The sequence below is a fragment of the Argopecten irradians genome, chromosome 10 (assembly GCF_041381155.1).
Source record: "Argopecten irradians isolate NY chromosome 10, Ai_NY, whole genome shotgun sequence".
Lineage (NCBI taxonomy): Eukaryota > Metazoa > Mollusca > Bivalvia > Pectinida > Pectinidae > Argopecten > Argopecten irradians.
In genome coordinates this window covers 37,313,443-37,333,474 of record NC_091143.1, presented here as the reverse complement: position 1 = coordinate 37,333,474, position 20,032 = coordinate 37,313,443, and the positions used below count along the sequence as shown (strand labels likewise).

At 34.5% G+C, this 20,032-nt stretch overlaps 1 protein-coding gene across 1 annotated transcript; it reads right to left on the bottom strand.

The window, feature by feature from the left end:
• Positions 1-196: 196 nt before the first annotated feature.
• Positions 197-11,400, bottom strand: LOC138333817 (mesenchyme-specific cell surface glycoprotein-like). The gene is made up of 11 exons (XM_069282433.1): positions 11,293-11,400; positions 10,008-10,202; positions 9,126-9,365; positions 7,835-8,024; positions 6,155-6,293; positions 4,115-4,229; positions 3,395-3,574; positions 2,770-2,841; positions 2,152-2,402; positions 784-1,010; positions 197-408 (listed from the first exon to the last, which is right to left on the bottom strand). Exons 2-11 carry the CDS (start codon positions 10,195-10,197, stop codon positions 285-287), a joined length of 1,728 nt encoding a protein of 575 aa, XP_069138534.1. The 5' UTR covers positions 10,198-10,202; positions 11,293-11,400; the 3' UTR covers positions 197-284.
• Between the last annotated feature and the right edge of the window lie 8,632 nt (positions 11,401-20,032).

Here is a 20,032-nt window from a genome sequence, read left to right as displayed (position 1 = left end):
TAACCCCTGGAGTATGGCGGATGGGGTCAACAGCGTTTAACTAACTTTCGTGACTTTAGACGATGTGTTGTTGTCAAAATAATTGTATTTGTATAATCTATTGTCTTATACACATCATTTTTTTCTAATTGCAGCTGAAAAAGGGGAAAACACTTTGGCACTGAACACGTGACCGGGAAAAGTACACCAAAACAACTGAAAATAATTGTCTTTATTCGAAGAATGTATAACACACAGAAAGAGAAAAAACGTTATATATTAGACATAGGATGTACTTCCGGTGTTTATCCGAAGATGAAATCTGGGTTTGGGTGTTGCTCTATGCTGTAGAGCGAGACGCTACCAGACGCAGTACTGATGACGTAAGCTATCACTTGATTGGTCGGACTGTCGGCCGGAGCGATCAACCTTCAAGATAAACAACGTCATTGAATAAATTAACAATTTACAGTTTTCAGATGTATCTTTAAAGTATATATTAATAAATCACTTTTCATACACTCAAAATGTGACGATATTGTGATGCTGTTCAAAGTCACCTCAATATTCTCACGACTTCATAGGCCAATATTTCGCTATTTTTGGTACGACTATGCTAAGATTACAACGGCCAATTGTCAACAAGCATTCTCAGCATTGCTGAAACAATACATGTCCCTTGCACAACCCGCAAGCTTGGCAATCAATCTTCAACTTGTCCTAGATATTTTGATTCCTATAGCGCAAGCTTTTAAAGTGAAATCTACGAGGAAAACGGAGCCATATAGTAACAAAGATATTTACCCTATCGCGGAAATGTAAGCGTCCCCAGCCTCATCCATGTCGTAAAGTTCTTTCCATACAAAATCTGTTCGACCAGCGCGATGGGCGCTCTCAAATTTGGGGATGGGCGCACCGCTCGTCGAGTTGATGGTATAAAGAAAGAGAGCGCCAACATTTTCACTACCAACTAGCAGGAAATCCGAGCCATTCTTTTGTACCAAGAGGTCCATTCCGTTCAGTTTAGGGCCCTATGACACAAAGATGTTTGTTCATAAAGTCGTTCACTCGATAACCATAATGCTTAGACGGATTTTTCTACATTTCCACCCGAGAATACATCACAGACGGACAAAAGTGAACCATTACATTAGCGATCTCCAACAAATACAAACGATACCATTTAGGACTCAATGAATCTTTGATTTAAGAACAAGAAGAGATAACGATCAGTATTATTTTGCAGAGAAAATTTTTCCTAGCTAAACACTTTCAGCATTAGAGAGGTTGTCGAAGCAACTGTCAATAGCAGCAACAGTTGGGTTCGAATAAAACATTAAGTCTTTCAAGCAGTGTTTTTCTATCCCTGAAGCATTAATTAAAAGCATATGTAACTTGTTATAAGCTGCACGACACACGTTATCAACCTCTTATCACAATGATTGTTATATTTTTTTTATGAAAATGCGATTAGAAATAATTTTAACTTTACACATATGGTCCGCGTATTTACACTCGAATCTCATTCCCTTCTATCAGATTCATGTTAGGTCATCTGGCAACGTCATTTTTGATTGGATAAACAAAAAAGTAAGTCTAAGACTGGTTTATGATGCTGGGGGCAAGGGCCTTAGGGGCGGGCAAAGAGTGATAAAATTCACTAAGACTTACAAGAGCCTTATGAATTTACAGAAATAGCAGAATTTCATTGATAAAAGTCCCATAGTTGATAGATCAATGTCAAGGGTACTTATGCTATTTCTTGAATACACCACTCTTTTAAATTTTTCCTCCACGGTGGACATGAACTACTCTGGTCGTTAAGGTGTATGGGCATCTGGTTTTACTTCTTTCCCGATGAAATTACAAAATAGTGACTTCAATGCTTATAATTAATTTTCCAGGCTACTTTATAAAATGAAATACGTTTACACGTACGATTCCATTGATTTTTTCCAAGGGATTATTTTTTTCCAAATCAATACGCAACGTCAATGTTTCTATTGTGACGTCACGATAACGCCGGGTTTCCGCGCCATTCTCGGATTTTTTTTTTTCATCGTGGAATGAAAAAAATGAATAGGCCAATCAGAAAGCCAGAAACAAAGAGAAAATTAATTTTAGGAGTATAAATCCTGGAGTAACTCGGATGTATGAGAATATTATCCCCACCATTTGATCCGACATTGTGTCCCGGAGGTTCTCCGGTGACGTGTACTGGATAGTAGATGACACGATGTCGGAGTTAAACACATTGTACATGAGGACTTCCATATATTTCTCGATCTCGTCTCTGCTGTCCCAGACAAGGCTCATATCCGAAGTGTCCCACACAGAAAAGCCCCGCCCTCCGAAGTGGGTGACTTTCTCCAGCTTCTGGGTAAACAGGTTGTACGAGTCTATATTACTCACTGTTAGGTACCCTGTTGTAATGGAAACATCAAAACTACTGATTACCATATGACAAACTACAATGTATTACGCAAAATTACCCTTAATTCAATTTCACATAAACTTGAAGATATCTTCATAGGACATGTATTGTCTACAAAGCCTAGTGCAATATATCATAAAAACCATATCAAGATAGTGCAATGCTTGTATGTTTTACTCAAGCTAAGAGTTTGTTAATCAAAATTTTAAGAAGTTCAAACCAATGACGATCACATGACGTTGATGACGTCAGAATAACTCCATGTGTAGGTTTTTCTGGCGCCTATCATACTAGTACATTATTTCGTTTTATTTTCATTATTTCACCAATTCAGAACTAAATCACCATCTATTTACCTGCCATGCTTTCCTGGCCGAGCTCCGAGTAAAATGTGGCATTGTTTATCCTCGCTTCGTCGAATTTCTTTGCTAAAACAACAAAAGTTATGTTACTACTCTCGGTTCCTCAGTATCTTAAACTAGTTCTTGATGACTGACTTTAGTTGGCATATTACTAATAAATAAGATAAGTTGATCCCCCTAAAATATTAATCACCATAACGATTTCTCTTTACAATACAGTATGTTTTTAATATGCTTGTCTTTCACACTATGCAAAACATGTAACACAAAATGTGGTATTATAGTAGGTATGATATTGATATTGTCAGGGTCAAATTAATTAAATCAACATAAGATTAAACATGTATTAGCAACCACATAATGAGTTTTAACGGATGTCGGACAATTGCAGTCTTGGTGTTGAAAGCGTTGGACTACAAAATTATGTACCTGAATCTGATGATGTATTTTATTATCAAAGCTGGTAAACAGTCAACACTATTGCCCGGCGAACAGTTCTATGTACCCTACCTCTCAAAAGATCGTCCGACTTGGCGGTATGAATCTGATGATGTATTTTATTATCAAAGCTGGTAAACAGTCAACACTATTGCCCGGTGAACAGTTCTATGTACCTTACCTCTCAAAAGCGCGTCCGACTTGGCGTGGTCAGCCCAGTTAAAACCATGCACACTACTGGTGTATGTTGTGGGAGCGCCCTCGTCAGCCGTGAAGAGGTACGTCTTCCTACCGATGGTGAATGTCTTGGCCATATCTGGCTGTTGTAAACTGACCCAAGGATACTTCCTAAGATGGATACCTTGTGGACAGACAAAAAATATTATTTTTGTTTCGTGAAAACCATCATAATTGACGATATGGATAAATATGTAATGCGACGTTAAACGACCTCTAAGAAAAATAATGTGTTGTCTTTCTGAAGTCTAAGTTAATAAGCTTATTGACAATGAAACACCAACTTCTGATTCAGAAGAGCCGTACCCATATAGGCATATTCTTCTGATCACAGTTTTAGAGTTGAAGGCAATATAACAAAACAAAAAAAACATGGCCTAGCTAGGACAGACCCTTTATACAGGACAGGTGAAGATGGCCTTCATAACTCCATCCCTAATGACAATGAAACACAACACTGAATGACTGGTACATTGTACATACCTCCACCCCTGAGGAAAATGAGACACTGAATTACTTGTTTATACATGCACCCCACCTCAAGGAAACTGAATGACTGGTACATACCTCCACTCCTGAGGAAAATGAGACACTGAATTATTGGTACATGCATGCACCCCACCCCAAGGAAAATGAGACAAAAGACTGAGTGACTGGTGCATACCTCCATCCCGATCGGTTGAGTCTATACCAATGTCCCTCCAATCCTTTACAGGTAGCGGCCACACATCAGATATCACCCCATCAGCCACGGAAAGTTTGGCAATGGCATTGTTTTCCTAGGAAGTTGATGGACACACATGATGTATTGGTTGACTTGATTAATCTTCATTGACACGGATTGGAGATAATCTGTATGCATAAGTATGCATTTTAAGGTGTCCTTTACCCCGAATTATTTTTGAATTAATTTCGTACTGACATTTAGTTTGATATGATAAGATTATCGATATTTCAGGTGATTAGCGGCACGAGTATCCCTAAAGAACAAAGCTTCTGTAGGGTCAGAAAAAAACTATCAGAACCTTCAAATAACATCAGAGGTTCTTTTCATTGCGAATGTTTAGTTTGACTGATTAGGTGTAACGTCCTACTGACAGTCAGGGTCATTTAAGGAGATATGCGATGGGTTGTGGCTGTGTATGAATGTTTTGGGAGGCTGTGGTTTATCCGTGTTCGGTCACCTTGTATTAGTGGAACTTTTGCCTTTTTATAGTGTTATCATACTGAAGCATGTCGCTGAAGGAACCAAATAGCACATCCCATCCAATCACATTATACTGACAACGGGCAAACCAGTCGTCATACATGTACTATTTTTTGCTGGGCACTAACCAGAAGCATGTACACGTTCTCACAAGGGCGAGCGTCAACAAAAGGCCAAAAGTGAGACGGTGTCAGGGAGACGTTAGGAAGAAGAAAAAGCAGTAATATCCCTTAATATTTACGTTTCCATTTTCTCTTTGCTATATAACCTTACCAACTGCAAAATCGTTTACACGTGCGTAAACGCAGTGGTTGCCGCGGAAGAATACGCACACCTGAACACTGACTTCCGCAAGTAGTGTGAATGCGCATCCAATTAGACCTATTGTATCTGTATGACAAATCTTCAATATACTGCATGTATGAATGTAATGTAAATCTTAAATTATATATCAACCAATGAAATATTTAAAGATGCTCCACCGCTGACAAATGGTATTTTTTCACTATCAAAAACAGGAGCAGACGATTTAGTTTTTTTCTTCAGTTACAAAAGTTACTTACTTTACACCATTACCACAATTGAAAAGTTTGAGCTTGTAATTTTACTTCAAGTTAAAAACATGAAATATAATTAATTGCATCCCGAAAAAAATTCTTGTCACTATATCCTATTTGGAATGAAGTACTGATTGCGCATGCACCAAAGGCGAAATAAATTATTTTATATTATTTTTTGTGTTAATTAGACATATATATACACGATTAAACATCAATTATTGTTCAAATGATGAATATCATTCATGCTCTGTCGGCGGTGGAGCATCTTTAACAAATATTTTATAAATGGGATGAAAAAAGATGAAGTTAATGTGGAACTATATTTTGTGTACTCTCTGAATTTGACAACATTTCCCGCCAAATTGAAGCCATCTGTTCCGGGATTCCATCAATTGACCGGCTGTTCCAACAATCGTATAACATTAAAAAAAAAAACAGAGTTTTATTTCATTTGAATACGCGCGTCATTAAAATATATGTACAAAAATTGCAGTTTACACACCAGTAAACAACAAACAATAAAATTCATTCCTTAAATAGTCTTCTTCTACGATCATGCAATAGGGGCATCCGGAACAATTCTAACTTCCTACCTGCATGGCAGATAAATATCTTAAAATTGTTTTCTTAAACCTTTTATCCCAGTATTAAACCTATGATATATAGAACTATTGTTTTAGTACATGACTATCTACACTAAATGATGTATACGACATCGATGAAATTAAATGACTGTAGAAACAGTTGGCGTTCACAAATTGAGTCGCAGTTCGGTTCAGGGATGTGAAAATGCATTTGCTAATCGATCATGTGGATTTACTACAGTCAGGTATGTTGATTTTCTCTCCTAGTTAAACACTTCGCGGCTTTCTAGTAGGACGGACAGGGATGACTAGATAAAGTTGAAATGACGTAATGTAGTATAGCGGTGACTTACCTGAAGCGTGATGTAGGCGTACCTAGAGTCTGCTGTGACGGCTATGTACTCCGGTTCTAGACCCTGTGCGACCGAGATGGGAGATGGTAGGGGCCAGGTACTTGCAGGAATGTAACGTCCCGGAATGCGGATGTCAGTTCTGTGGAGAAAAAATGTTTATTATTCAACTAGAATAAAACAACACCATTAAAACTATGTTAAAATTTATCACCGCATCCTCGGACAATTGAATGATCGGTAATGTAAACTTATAAAGATATCTCATCAGACAGCCACGGTCTTATTCAATACTTTGGCATTTTGTTTTCTGCATGAGAAGCTGTTTATATCATCAGGTTTTATCTATCACTTGTTTGGTGCTGATACTGGATTGGTCAATGGTATATAACCCTTTCAGTCAACCCTTTCAGGAAATTCACGCAATGCTATATGCATGTCGAATTTGCCATGCATTATGTACATCATGTATTGATTGTAACAGGACTTTCCTTTACCAGTTGAGTAGCAAGAGAGTTACTGCAGTAAGAGTAACTTCCCCTATTCCCTTCACTTTCATATTATATGTGCAACAGCATTTTAAGTCAACAATAACATTTGGTAGAAAGTATTTACCAACAGTCCTAGCAACCATTTTGTCATTTACAGAATATTTGCCTGTTCGGCTTATACACGTGAAATTCATTTTAAAGTGGACAATCGGGCAAAAAACGGCTAATGTCGTAAAAATGGTGTGAATGTATCACGCATATTTTTTATGAATAGAAAAATAAAATTACCAGTCAAAATCGCTCTGCATACGAAGAAATTCATTAAAATTTTAGGAATCCTTATACGCCCTCCCGGCTAGCTAAATCCGTGTTTATCTTTCCACGCAGCCTCGCTTTCAAAGGGTTAGGCAAATTGATTTTGTTAGATCTTTTCCATTATTTCAATTGTCAAACTGTGCAACGTGCTTAGAACTTGACCGTTGTTTTGATTTGTTGGGACGTTTGGAAGGCAAATGAACGCATTTAGACTGATTATCTTTGCCTGACTATTCATTTTTAAGAAACTTTCAAAAACATTTTGTATACATTTTTGTTAATATTATCAATGACAGGTTTATATCTTCTCACAAACTGTTTTTGGCGTTCCATTAACAATGATAATTCAAATTAATCGTTTTAAATTGTTATTGTCTTAGCTGCTGGCGTCAAGGATTAGTTCAATTAGACCAGAGCAATCGTAGGATCGAGTATTTAAGGTATTTAATAAATGTTACGACTTTTATGTACATGTAATCCCTAAAGATACTCCACCGTCGACAGAGCATAAATGATAGTCACCATTTGAACAATAATTGGTGTTTAATCGTATATATATATGTATAACTAACAGAAAAAAAAATATAATATAAAATAATTTTACTTCGCCTTTGATGCATGCGCAAATCGATCAGTACTTCATTCCATATAGGATACGGTGGCACGGAATTTTTTCGGGAAGCAATTAATTATTTCTTATATTTTTAACTTGAAGTAAAATTAGAAGCTCAAACTTTTCAATGGTGGTAATGGTCTAAAGTAAGTAACTTTTGTAACTGAAGAAAAATACTAAATCGTCTGCTGCTGTTTTTAATAGTGAAAAAAATACCATTTGTCAGCGGTGGAGCATCTTTAACAGACCTTGAGCAGGACCTACCGATCATTGAAGCCATCGAAGCCTGCTGTTTTCTCCGATGGGCTTCCGGTTTTCTCTCGGCGTATGATTTGGATGGTTCCCTTGGGATCTAAAAACTTGTTGTTGACGTCACGGCCCGGCTTGCCTTCATTGGCTACCAAAAGTTCATCACAGTCTGGCGTATAGGTCAACATATCGGGATAGGATCCCACTGTGGAGCAACAATCAATCAATTCATCGTGTAATTAGTGACTCGTACACTCCAATATTGTATCTTGTATGTCTATAATTTTATCAGTACGGTATTCTAACCACATGGTTCTTCCCCACCGGAATGTATCTCAGTGTGTCCTGAATTGCTTTTGGCCTTGAGTTGATCGATCATCCTATAGTGAATGTTTTGGACTCTAAATACGAATCGAGTCTAAATAATTGTTATACTTCGACATGTTGTTTCTAGCTCGACTGCTTCAGACCTCGTTAGTGTAGTGTTGCCACAGGGGGTGACCTGTCGATTGTCTTTGACAGTTGATGATTGCAACAGGAAGAGAAGACATGTCGAGCATACCACTCTGATACGCAGCAACGCTTTTATTCGCAAACATCCCTAGCGGATATTAACGAGACCCGAACCATATAATAATGTAGGTAGACGATGCAACTTTATAAACACGTTATAAAACTTTTTAAACTCCTCAAAAGAATGATGAACCGGATTAATATCCATGAGTGTATAATTTTCATTGTGATTTAAAACAAGTTGAGTGCGCGATTGGACAAAATCTCTTATTATACACATATGCCTTCATCCACACTAGCAATAAAATGTAGCTTTTCTAAATGCATATACTGTAATAAAAAGTGTTTTTGTGCACTATGCTATCAAAAATTAAAATAATGATAATAATTGGTCCGTTTCCGTTCGATCGCCTTTAAGTTCGCATTTTAGTTTTAATGCGGTTAAAATCTACAAAAATTGATGAATTTAACATAGCAGTCTTTACAGTATATGCCTGTGTTCATTTTTCATCATGCAGAAACCATTCAGTCATACGAGGTTACGTACCGCTTTTGTTCCAAGCATCTTCAACCAACGAAAACGGTTTCGTATTAACAGATTATCTGTTTCCTTATTTCAATTTTTCAATTAGACCACATTGTTTATGATTTTCCTTTCTTTCTGGCATTAATAAAAATTAATGTTATATCTAACAATAAGCATGTGATTATTTACAGCACGTGTAAAAATCTTAGTGTTCAAGTATGAATTGATAAACATCTTCAGTATAGAGATGAAGTAACGGTTATTTACCTGGGAGACGGTTTTCGCTTGGCTGGAGTGAACTTTCACCTTTAGTTAACGTCCTGAAGAAATATACATGACCCTCATATACATCTCTGATACCGGAAGTGACCGCAACAGCCACTTCGTCACCACATATCGCTATGTCACGTGGCCTTCCGTCGGCTGCCGTGAACTCATGTGTGAGAGCGCGGACGGGATTGGTAGGGTCCGAAATGTCAAGGATGTGTATCAGTCTCGAGGTTTCTCCTGGAAATAGAATGGTTCGTATTTAAGAATTGTTCGAGATAACAGATAATGTTATGTTAGAGATATATTCTACATGGCTTATTTCATTGTCTATTGTTTAAATTGCATTTAAAGCATGTAACTTTTTGAATCAGATGTACCCTAATTTTCTCTTGGTGATTTATGGACATTCGAAATACAGATGATGCGGCTTTAGATTCTTTATACAATCGTTAAAATACAAATATCTGCACACCTATCATTTCATGGTATAACAAAATAAAAGGACTTATCAAAAAGCTCAAAAATAGTAAAGACATATACTATGGTCTTCTATATTCTGGGCCATGGAAGTACTAGATGAACGTAGGGCAACCATTAATATAGGTTCTTATTAAAATAGTATGGTGAACTGAAATGTGTTGGGCTTGTTTGTCAATGTTGCATTTGATAAAAAAGATATTCCATCAAGTTCTAAGAAACATTGTTTATTGTCAACAAAACATGATCCGTTAATTAATGCCTGTGTCCATCAACAATTCCCAGTACAATGTATGACAGGACCACTTTATAGATATTCATACAAAATCACATTCAAACACCGAGTTACAATATGACATAAACGAAACATGATAGTGATTCTGTCCTCTATCTAATACCCACCTACGATATAAAGCATTTTATTTTTGGGGTCATATGCCCCCTCCTCTGCGGTATTACCGAACAGCTGGAAGGTTTCGGAGGGAGTGACCTTGGACGGGAGCTTGGTGTAGGACAGAGGTTTGAGGTAGTAGTTGGCCAGGGCTCCACCAAACATACACACCAGTACCACAGCTACGGTGGTAGACGTCATTGTCACTTCAAAGCAATAAAACTACAATGATATTAAAGATGCTCCACCGCCGACAAAGCATAAATGATCAGTTGAACAATAATTGGTGTTTGATCATGAATATATATGTCTAATTAACATAAAAAATAATATAAAATAATTTATTTTGCCTTTGGTGCATGCGCAATCAGTATTTCCTTCCATATAGGATATAGTGATACGGATTTTTTTTCGGGATGCAATTAATTATTTTTCATATTTTTAACTTGAAGTAAAATCAGAAGCTCAAACTTTTCAATGGTGGTAATGGTGTAAAGTAAGTAACTTTTGTAACTGAAGAAAAATACTAAATCGCCTGCTCCTGTTTTTGAGAGTGAAAAATACCATTTTTCAGAGGTGGAGCATCTTTAACATTAGCCATTCTTTGTTGTTATTAGAATCCTTTTTGTAGTCGAAATATAATTCTCATTGGATGAGAAAGTCCTAAAATATAATACTTTGATAGTGTTCATGAAAATAAAACAATTCTCACATAGCTATGGTGTAATAGTAGTTTTTCTCATGTAATGCTCTCGTATTGCCTGAGACTGTATTATATGTCTTCCCATGCTATACAAACCCTTATCGTTACTGCAAAATTACTATTTACACGGTAAAATTTAATGTCACTGGCTGCCTGGTTTTCTTATGAAAGATGCCAACAACGAGATTTGCGCTTAAATATCACTAGTTCATATATGGAAAATTGACTTGCAGTTACGGTTTTCTTCGAACTTATTTCAAAATGGCGAGACATAATAATTGCAAAATTGTAATAAAACGTCGAGGTATGAGAGAAAAATACTAAACCCTCGGGTTTTACAACAATTTGTTACATTCTGGTAAAATATCCCTACCCTCAATATTCACATAAAAGAGTATTCTGTATTCCGCGAAATCATTAACAAACATACACTGTATATAATCAAATCTATAGTTAATTTATCCATTGAAAATTCACATAAATACGGGACGAGTTCGTGAAGACTATTATTGTCAAAGAATGTTCATCGTTATTTATATTTATGTCCTTTTGTTAAAAAAGAAATGAAAATATGCCAAATAAAAATCGCTCACCTAATGTCACGTTTCCGCCGGCAGAGAGAGATTACACTGACCTTTTCAGTCTCAGCACTGATAAGCACATACAGATAAGACAACAGTATATTATTCAATTCTATTTGTATTGAGCACTTTCTTTGGCTTGGCAATTTATTTTATCACTACCACCAGTCTTCATAACTACATGATCAACTTCGCCGTTAGTAATGTCGCAATTGATTGGCTAACTAATACAACGGCGAATAATTCCATAGCAAAAATAGTCCCTCAAAAGTTTGAAAATTCACTGGATTAGATGGAATTATAAGGACAGAGATAGATTTTTTTCTATTATAGAGCATAACACAAATATACGAGTGTTGTTTCATCTTTTTACATGTCGCATTGAAAGTCTTTCAGTTGACATTCATAGCCAATATGAAAAACTGGACAGAGGCAAATTCCATAAAGCGCGCTAGCTTTATGCTTATATTTACATTTGGTTACAATTCTATGATGAAATCCCAAGGGATTCTGCATTTATATAAAAAAAATAATCATTCGTTATCATCATGGTTGGAACAGTCATTAGAACAGCCGTTATCCGTGATCGATGGCACGACAATTGTGACGTCACAATAATAATGATGGCATAATAAGGACTTTAGATTCATAGACTATATGAATGCAAAATGCACTTGTTTACGCGAGGATATTTTAGAGTGCATTTTCATTTTAGCGGGTTATTTCTCTATAAAATAAACGTATTTCTATTTTTATTTTTATTTTTTTTTTTTTCAAAAGTTTTCAGTATGTAAAAGTTACATCAGACATCAGAACACGAGTCATTCTATCATCTACATTCACTCATACGCCATCATTATCATCATACATAGATCAACACAATGCACTAGATGCAACAGGATATCGTGTCAGTGATGATAGAAGATCATAAAATTAAGACATTAAACTACTCATGGTCTCTGTTTCTAGATGTTGTAAACGTTGTGAAAGGAAATAGCAAATGTTATTTTCGTAAAATTCCAAAATCATTTACAACAAAACTCATCCACTCCGAGCACACAAAAAAAAATGTAGTTATGCTTGGTTTATAACAATTCAGACTGCTGATGGCAATCATTCACCTTACCAACCTTCCCCTCCTGCAAGTATGTGTGAACGATTGATTAAGACACTGTATTAATACAGTAGATGTTAACATCACAATGCTCTGTCCTCACATTTTCATGATTTAGTCTTGATTAATTTTCTGAAGTTCGTACAGATTATGATCATTGACAAGAACAGCTCTTACAATCTCTTCCACAACAAGAAGGAAACTTACTTCTTCAGCCATGATTGTCTTACGGATGAAAACATCCAGTTTCGATCACCAAAAAAAAAATATCCTCTGATAAGGATTCGAAGAAGAATTATATTTTGTTGTTAATTTTTTTAAAATTGTATATTTTTTTATGATACAACTTGTGATTTACTCCCAGCTTTGAAAATATTGAACTTTTCAGGAACAAAGAGTTTGTCTTTCTGTACAAAATCGACAACTCGTGAACGAAGAATATCCCATCCCACATTGCATCTTGTCTGGTAAATTGTAAATTGTAAAGTTTTTTTTCCATCAGAAGTGTAAGAATGAGTTTTCATTTAGGCCTAAACCGAGGTAAATATTGTGAAGAACTGGAAATAATGTCCAATTTTGTCCGAATGAAGTACCACTTTCTATCAGAGTCAAGTCAATGTTGTGATCCTGGCGTCATTTTAACAGACATCCCCACGCCGAGACGAGGTTAATGGAACATTTCTATTAATAGAACAAGGGTTTTTTTCAAGATTCAAGAAAATTTATTTTACGTCGCATATCAGAACAAATACAACAATAGCTGAAGAGGGAGAAAAAACCAACAAATTAACTTTCTTAATCTAGAAAACAGAAACTTTACATCCAAAATAATTCCCAAACTTCAAACAAATAATGGTGAAATTATAACAAATCCAAGTCGAAATTTTGAGTGAAGTTGAAAAAATTTTACAAACATTTATACTCTGAGGACGAGAATATAGAAAAGGTGAATTTAAATGATTTTTTAAAAGATTTTGATGTACCAAAATTAGATAATATAGAATCTTCAAGTCTTGAAGGATTTCTAAAACTTTAAGGAAGCTTCAGCTACACTGAAAAAAATGAAAAATGGCAAGAGTCCAGGCTCTGATGGTTATACACCTGAATTTTTTAAATGTTTTTGGAAACAGTTAGGTATTTTTGTGTTGTTAGATCAATTAATTATGGTTTTTTACATGGACAATTATCAGTTACTCAGTGTCAAGGCATCATTACTTGTATTCCAAAAGCAAATAAATCAAGATATTTCATTCAAAACTGGCGACCAATCTCACTCTTAAATACTGTATATAAAATTGCTTCTGGGTCAATAGCTAATCGAATTAAAGAAGTTTTGAGTAAAATTATTAATTCTGATCAAACCGGTTTCATATCAGGACGTTATTTAGGGGAAAATACTAGACTTATATATTAAATCATGAAATTTGCGGAGGGTAAAATTGAAAAAACCTAGGAATGTTACCTAGCTATTAGCGATATTGAAAAAAGTCTTTTGACCTTCTGTTTCCATGGGGAAATTATTGATGAATCACTTAAAATATTTTAATGTTTGTGAATGAGATATTAGAAAATGGAGAAGAGAAACTTTCCATAGTAATTTGCATCTTAACTTCAGTTTAATTACAAGGTGGGAAACCTTTCTTTTCTTCCGTTTTTTAAGATTAAGGGTGGCTGTGCGCCGAGGTGAACCCAAATTGCACACATATCACATTATTTATTTTGTAGCTGAAACATATTTTGAGCAATTATCGTATAAGATTATTGATAATAAATATTGTAGGTATAAACATAGTGATAATTGTGCACATATAAAAATTTACAATATGCTGATGATACGTCATTGATACTTGATGGATCAGAGAGATCTTTGAAATCCGCTGTTAACGAGCTAAACCTGTATGCAAAAATTTCAGGACTGAAAGTTAATATGGGTAAAAACTCAGGTAATCTTGATAGGTAGTAAAAAATATAGCACAGATACACTTCTTCCTGACTTACACTTAAAATGGGCGCGTCAATACCTTTACACTTCTTGGCATTGATTTTCATGTAGACCTGCACAAAATTCCGAAACTGAATTATGATAAAAAGCTAGTTAAAATTAAGAGTTTAATTAAGGGATGGGGTAAAAGAAGTCTCACACCTCTTGGTAAAATCACACTAATTAAATCACTCCTTATTTCACAATTGAATCATCTTTTTATCTCTTTACCCAATCCTGACGATAAGTTTATTAAACAATTGAACTCAGTTTCTTTGTTTAATTTTTTGTGGAATAGTGCAACTGCGATAAAATCAAGAAGGGAAATATATAACAAAGGAGGATATCTAGAGTGGGTGGCTTGAAAATGATTAACCCTACGGGCATATTATTGAGATGCACTTAAAATAAGTTGGATAAGGAGAATCTATAGACAGAATGTAAGTGGTGTACTACCTATACTGAAACTTAAATGGTTAATTTAAATAATCTATTAAGCCATAATGTATTGCAGTGATTAATTTAAACTTAATCATCAAAATGGATAAAAAAATGTCTTTTTGTGACTGGATGTTCTGAAATGCTTGGTATAATTTAAGAAGTAAATCTGTTTAACAACTAATAAGTATAAATTCAATGTATTAAAATCAACCTATATGGTATCTAGATGAAAATATAAAATTAGTGAACAAACTGATTTTTCATTTAGCGATTCTCAAAAAGTTTGCGTATTTCATACCCCCATGAAATTAAAAAATAGTGACTTCAATGCTTATAATTAATTTTGCAGGCTACATTACAAAATGAAATACGTTTACACGTATGATTCCATTGATTTTTTCCAAGGGATTATTTTTTCCAAATCAATACGCAACGTCAAGGTTTCCGCACCATTCTCGGATTTTTTCATCGTGGGATGAAAAAAATGAATATGCCAATCAGAAAGCCAGAAACAAAGAGAAAATTAATTATTTCAGTATGTAAAAATTACATCAAACATCAGCACACAAGTCATTCATCATCTACATTCATTCATCATCTACATTCACTCATACATCGTCATTAGCATCATACATATATCAACACAATGCACTAGATGCAACAGGATATCGTGTCAGTGATGATAGAAGATCATAAAATTAAGACATTAAACTACTCATGGTCTCTGTTTCTAGATGTTGTAAACGTTGTGAAAGGAAATAGCAAATGTTATTTTCGTATAATTCCAAAATCATTTACAACATGCTTGGTTTATAACAATTCAGACTGCTGATGGCAATCATTTACAATGTACCTTACCAACCTTCCCCTCCTGACGATTGATTAAGATACTGTATTAATATAGTAGATGTTAACATCACTATGGTTTGTCCTAACATTTTCACGAATTAGTCTTGATTAATTTTTTTAAAGATGCTCCACCGCCGACAGATCATAAATGATACTCATCATTTGAACAATGATTTGTGTTTAATCGTGTATATGTATGTCTAATTAACACAAAAAATAATATAAAACAATTTATTTTGTCTTTGTGCATGCGCAATCAGTAATCCATATAGGATATAGTGTCAGGGAAATTTTTCGGGATGCAGTTGATTATTTTTTATATTTTAAACTTTAAGTAAATTTTTTCAATGGTGGTAATGATGTGAAGTAAGTAACTTTTGTAACTGAAGAAAAATACCAAACCGTCTGCTCCTGTTTTTGATAGTGAAAAAATACCATTTGTCAGCGGTGGGGCATCTTTAAGAAATGTACGGATTATAATTTTTGACAAGAACAGCACTTTGAGTCTCTTCCACATCCCACATTGCATCTTGTCTGGTAAATTGTAAATTTTAAAGTTTTTTCCATCAGAAGTGTAAGAATGAGTTTTCATTTAGTCCTAAACCGAGGTAAATATTGTGAAGAACTGGAAATAATGTCCAATTTGGTCCAAATGAAGTACCACTTTCTATCAGAGTCAAGTCAATGTTGTGATCATGGATTCATTTTAACAGACATCCCCACGCCGAGACGAGGTTAATGGAACATTTCTATTACATGTAATAGAACAAGGTTTTTTTCAAGATTCAAGAAAATTTATTTTACGTCGCGACAAACATGTGTATATTTTGATTTAACAATTAAATGGCTTACAAAATATTACAGACATTATTAAAAAATTAAACATCTTTTCCCATCATATGTTGAGGTGTCCACATAGGGAGTCTTCACAGTATTATCTTTCCTGAGGTTGTAAAATACTTCTTTCTTATCAAATAAATCATTTAAAGTAGATGGATGGATACCATTTATAATTTTAAAAAGTCATATATTTCACTCAAGTTACATGTAAAAAATTAAGTTTGTATTTACTTGAAATGTCTCTGACAGGGGGGGGATATTATTATTTTCAATAAAACGAACAGCTCTCACTTGCATCTTTTCTATTTTCCTGGAGTCAGAGAGATTACAAAATTGCCAACAAGCTAGTGGACAGAAGTTAAAATTTGACAATATAATTAGACTTTAAATGGTAATTTTACCTTTCTTAGTTAGATTATTCCCCAGTCTCTTTAAAACTGTAAGTTGTTTAGATGCATTTCTTCATAAGCGTGTAATATGTAAATCAAAGAAAATCAATATCAAAACCCAGCAGCTTCAATCTGTTTTCACATAAACTTTCCATACCTACAACATTAAAAGATTAAAGCTCTGCTGGTCTTGCTACCAAAACAAATTGTCTGAAACTTTTCTGGGTTTGCCGTCATGTCGTTGGATTTAAATTAATCTATAAGTGTTTTGCTCTCTCTCTCTTTCTAAACGTTCTTTCATAAATAAAAAAAAATATATCATCGTGTGTATAACAAATTATTAACAATAGCAATTCATAAACTTCATTCATTTTCGGAAGCCAGGAAAACTTTATTGCGCCGTTTTTACGTCTTTCTAATGTATTAAAGCATTTCATTCTTATAATTCGAATATAAGTATGTCATATTTTTCAGCATATAATATTTATATATTCACGAAGATAGACAGGAGTCATTCTAGTCTAGTCAAATTAGGAGAAACGTGTCATATTCACCAATGTATTTTCTGTCACTAGTCTCACCAACAACTAAACTCACATTAAAAATATTGATGTTGTATTTCTATCATATTTCAATCTCGCTCATCAGCTCACCGCCGACAACTCACTCACACTACAACAAATAAGGGACTCCGCTGTTATGTGTATCCATTGGGACCTCCAATCCATCCACCAACGAGGAAACTGACAGACGTAGATGTAGTGTAGTACATTTGCGTCAGGGCTACGGGAAGGCCAATCAGGGCTTAGGGAGCTTTGATTACACCTTGGTGCATTAATGTGCACCTGTGTTTGATAGAAGAAAAAACATACCAACAAAATTGATCTTCATAATATATAGCAACTAAAATCGATCTTTCTAATTATTAATATTTTAATAGATATTTCTTTGCATCTCTGCCCGAAATTACCGTTTAACGATTAAACAGAATACCTTGAATTAAGTTTTTAACATTCATAAATTAATTTGGATTTATATTGACATTTACAAACTGGAATAGGGATATTTTTCATTTTATATTATTTCTCTGTGAAGGCAATCCCGGTAACTCTGATTTCTTTCTATTATACCTGATATATAAATATACCTGTATACCCTTGTGATACAGTACTGGTGATTACTACTTCTAACCCCTGTAATTATCGCCACCGATAGCGGCGACAATGGATTAAACAGGTCCATGATAGTTTGGCTTGTTACAATGATGACATATGATAACATGTTCTTGTACTTTTATATATATATGTACAATGTATATATAATATAAACAACAAGTTCGGTAAAACATGCATGTGTGATCGATCTGCTATTCCAAGGTCCATGACAGATATGTAACAACTGATGAGGGGATCCGGAGATCATCGGGGGTTCGAAAGCTGCAGGTCGATGAACTCTATGAACGTTCTACCAGTGAAAAAATGATGAGCATAATTTCATCGGAAATCTCTGCGTCATATTACCTTAGTAGCTCTTTCTATATAATTAAACAAAGGTTGAACTATTTAATGGTAAAATTTTATCTTTATTATATATAATTTTGAACAAGACTGACAGATATCATAAGAACATCTTTAAAGGCCCACTACCTTTCCGAAACGGCTTTTAATTTTTAAAATAGGAATGTAAAACAAGATCGATAATTTTGTAGAGTCGCAAAAATTATTAACTTACCGTTGATACTACATATTCATCACCTTCTGAACGATTTGTTTAAAATAAATAAAATGTTTATTTTCATAACGCGGGTCGTATTATGTTCCCGCCATCGTCCTAAATACCGCGCGGTAGTTGACTATCACTGCGCCAGACGGCAAAACACAGCGAATTTACTCTCCACTGTTTTCATATATTACGCAGGAAATCTTGCATATGTTTGGTGTCGTAACCTTATTTTAGGTCATCGGTATGCATTTTCTGGTGTTATTAATGTTTTTTAAGAAACCTTTATATTTTGCTCCGGATAGGTAATGGGCCTTTAAAAGGCTTAAGTTTTTCTATTACTCATGCCATGGCCAGTTGTTCATCAGTGTTATTAATGACATAAAAAATGGAAATTCGCCCCAAAGAAATAGATATTGCTAATCTACATGTCATAATATTTTCATACAATGTGTGCATGCACAAAATATAAACGAAGTGATGCAACATCGCTGTGGCCGATATTAGCTTAATACATTTTGACATATATCCATAATACAGTGTCTATTCATTGGAAATGAGCATGTTAAATAAAAACCGGTAAAAAGCATACAAAATATATGATAGAAAAAGTTAAATGTATCTATGTACATGTAATACCCCCAATTTCCAAGTCTCTGCGTAACACATCGGCGGAAACGATGTTAAAATAAAACATGTAATAGGGATAGAAAAAAATATAACACATCGTCAAACGGTCGAAAACCGACAAATGTTTGCTTCCCATTTTGTAGGATATACTGATTTATGTTAAATATTTAGATGTAAAAGTATTATAAGCATTGCAAGCGTATGAGTTTGGCTTGGACATATGTACTGTTTTATTATAAAAATGGACTGAAAAGAGTCATAAAACTGCTATTTTCACTTTGTTATGCATATATGATAACATGCAAATTGACCAATTCAATCGGTCTAACCATCTAATTTAAGATATACTAAGATCGGCTGCTCCCGGCTAAATTCGTAGAATTTATTTGATTCGGCAAACCTCGGCCGATTCCGGTATCCTGATACAAATATAAATCATTTTGACCAACTGATCAAAGTGAACAGATTATTTATAATCAGGCGGAATCCCTACAACATGACTTCAAAAAACGATTATATTTCTACCATTTCAGGATGTAGTAGCAATAATTGTACATATCTTAATAACAATGATTATATTTGGACATTTTTCGGTTCCTTAATTTACGAAATACCAATCTCTATTTTTAAAAGCATGTAAATTTATGAAATTGTGAAAAAAAAATCCGGGAAACAACGTCCTGCGATAACCCTAAAAACACCATATATTTAAAAAAAAAAAAAAAAAAAAAAAAAAAAAACTAATTGAGTGAGATATGTGACTTAGATAAATGAAAAAAAAAAAAAAAC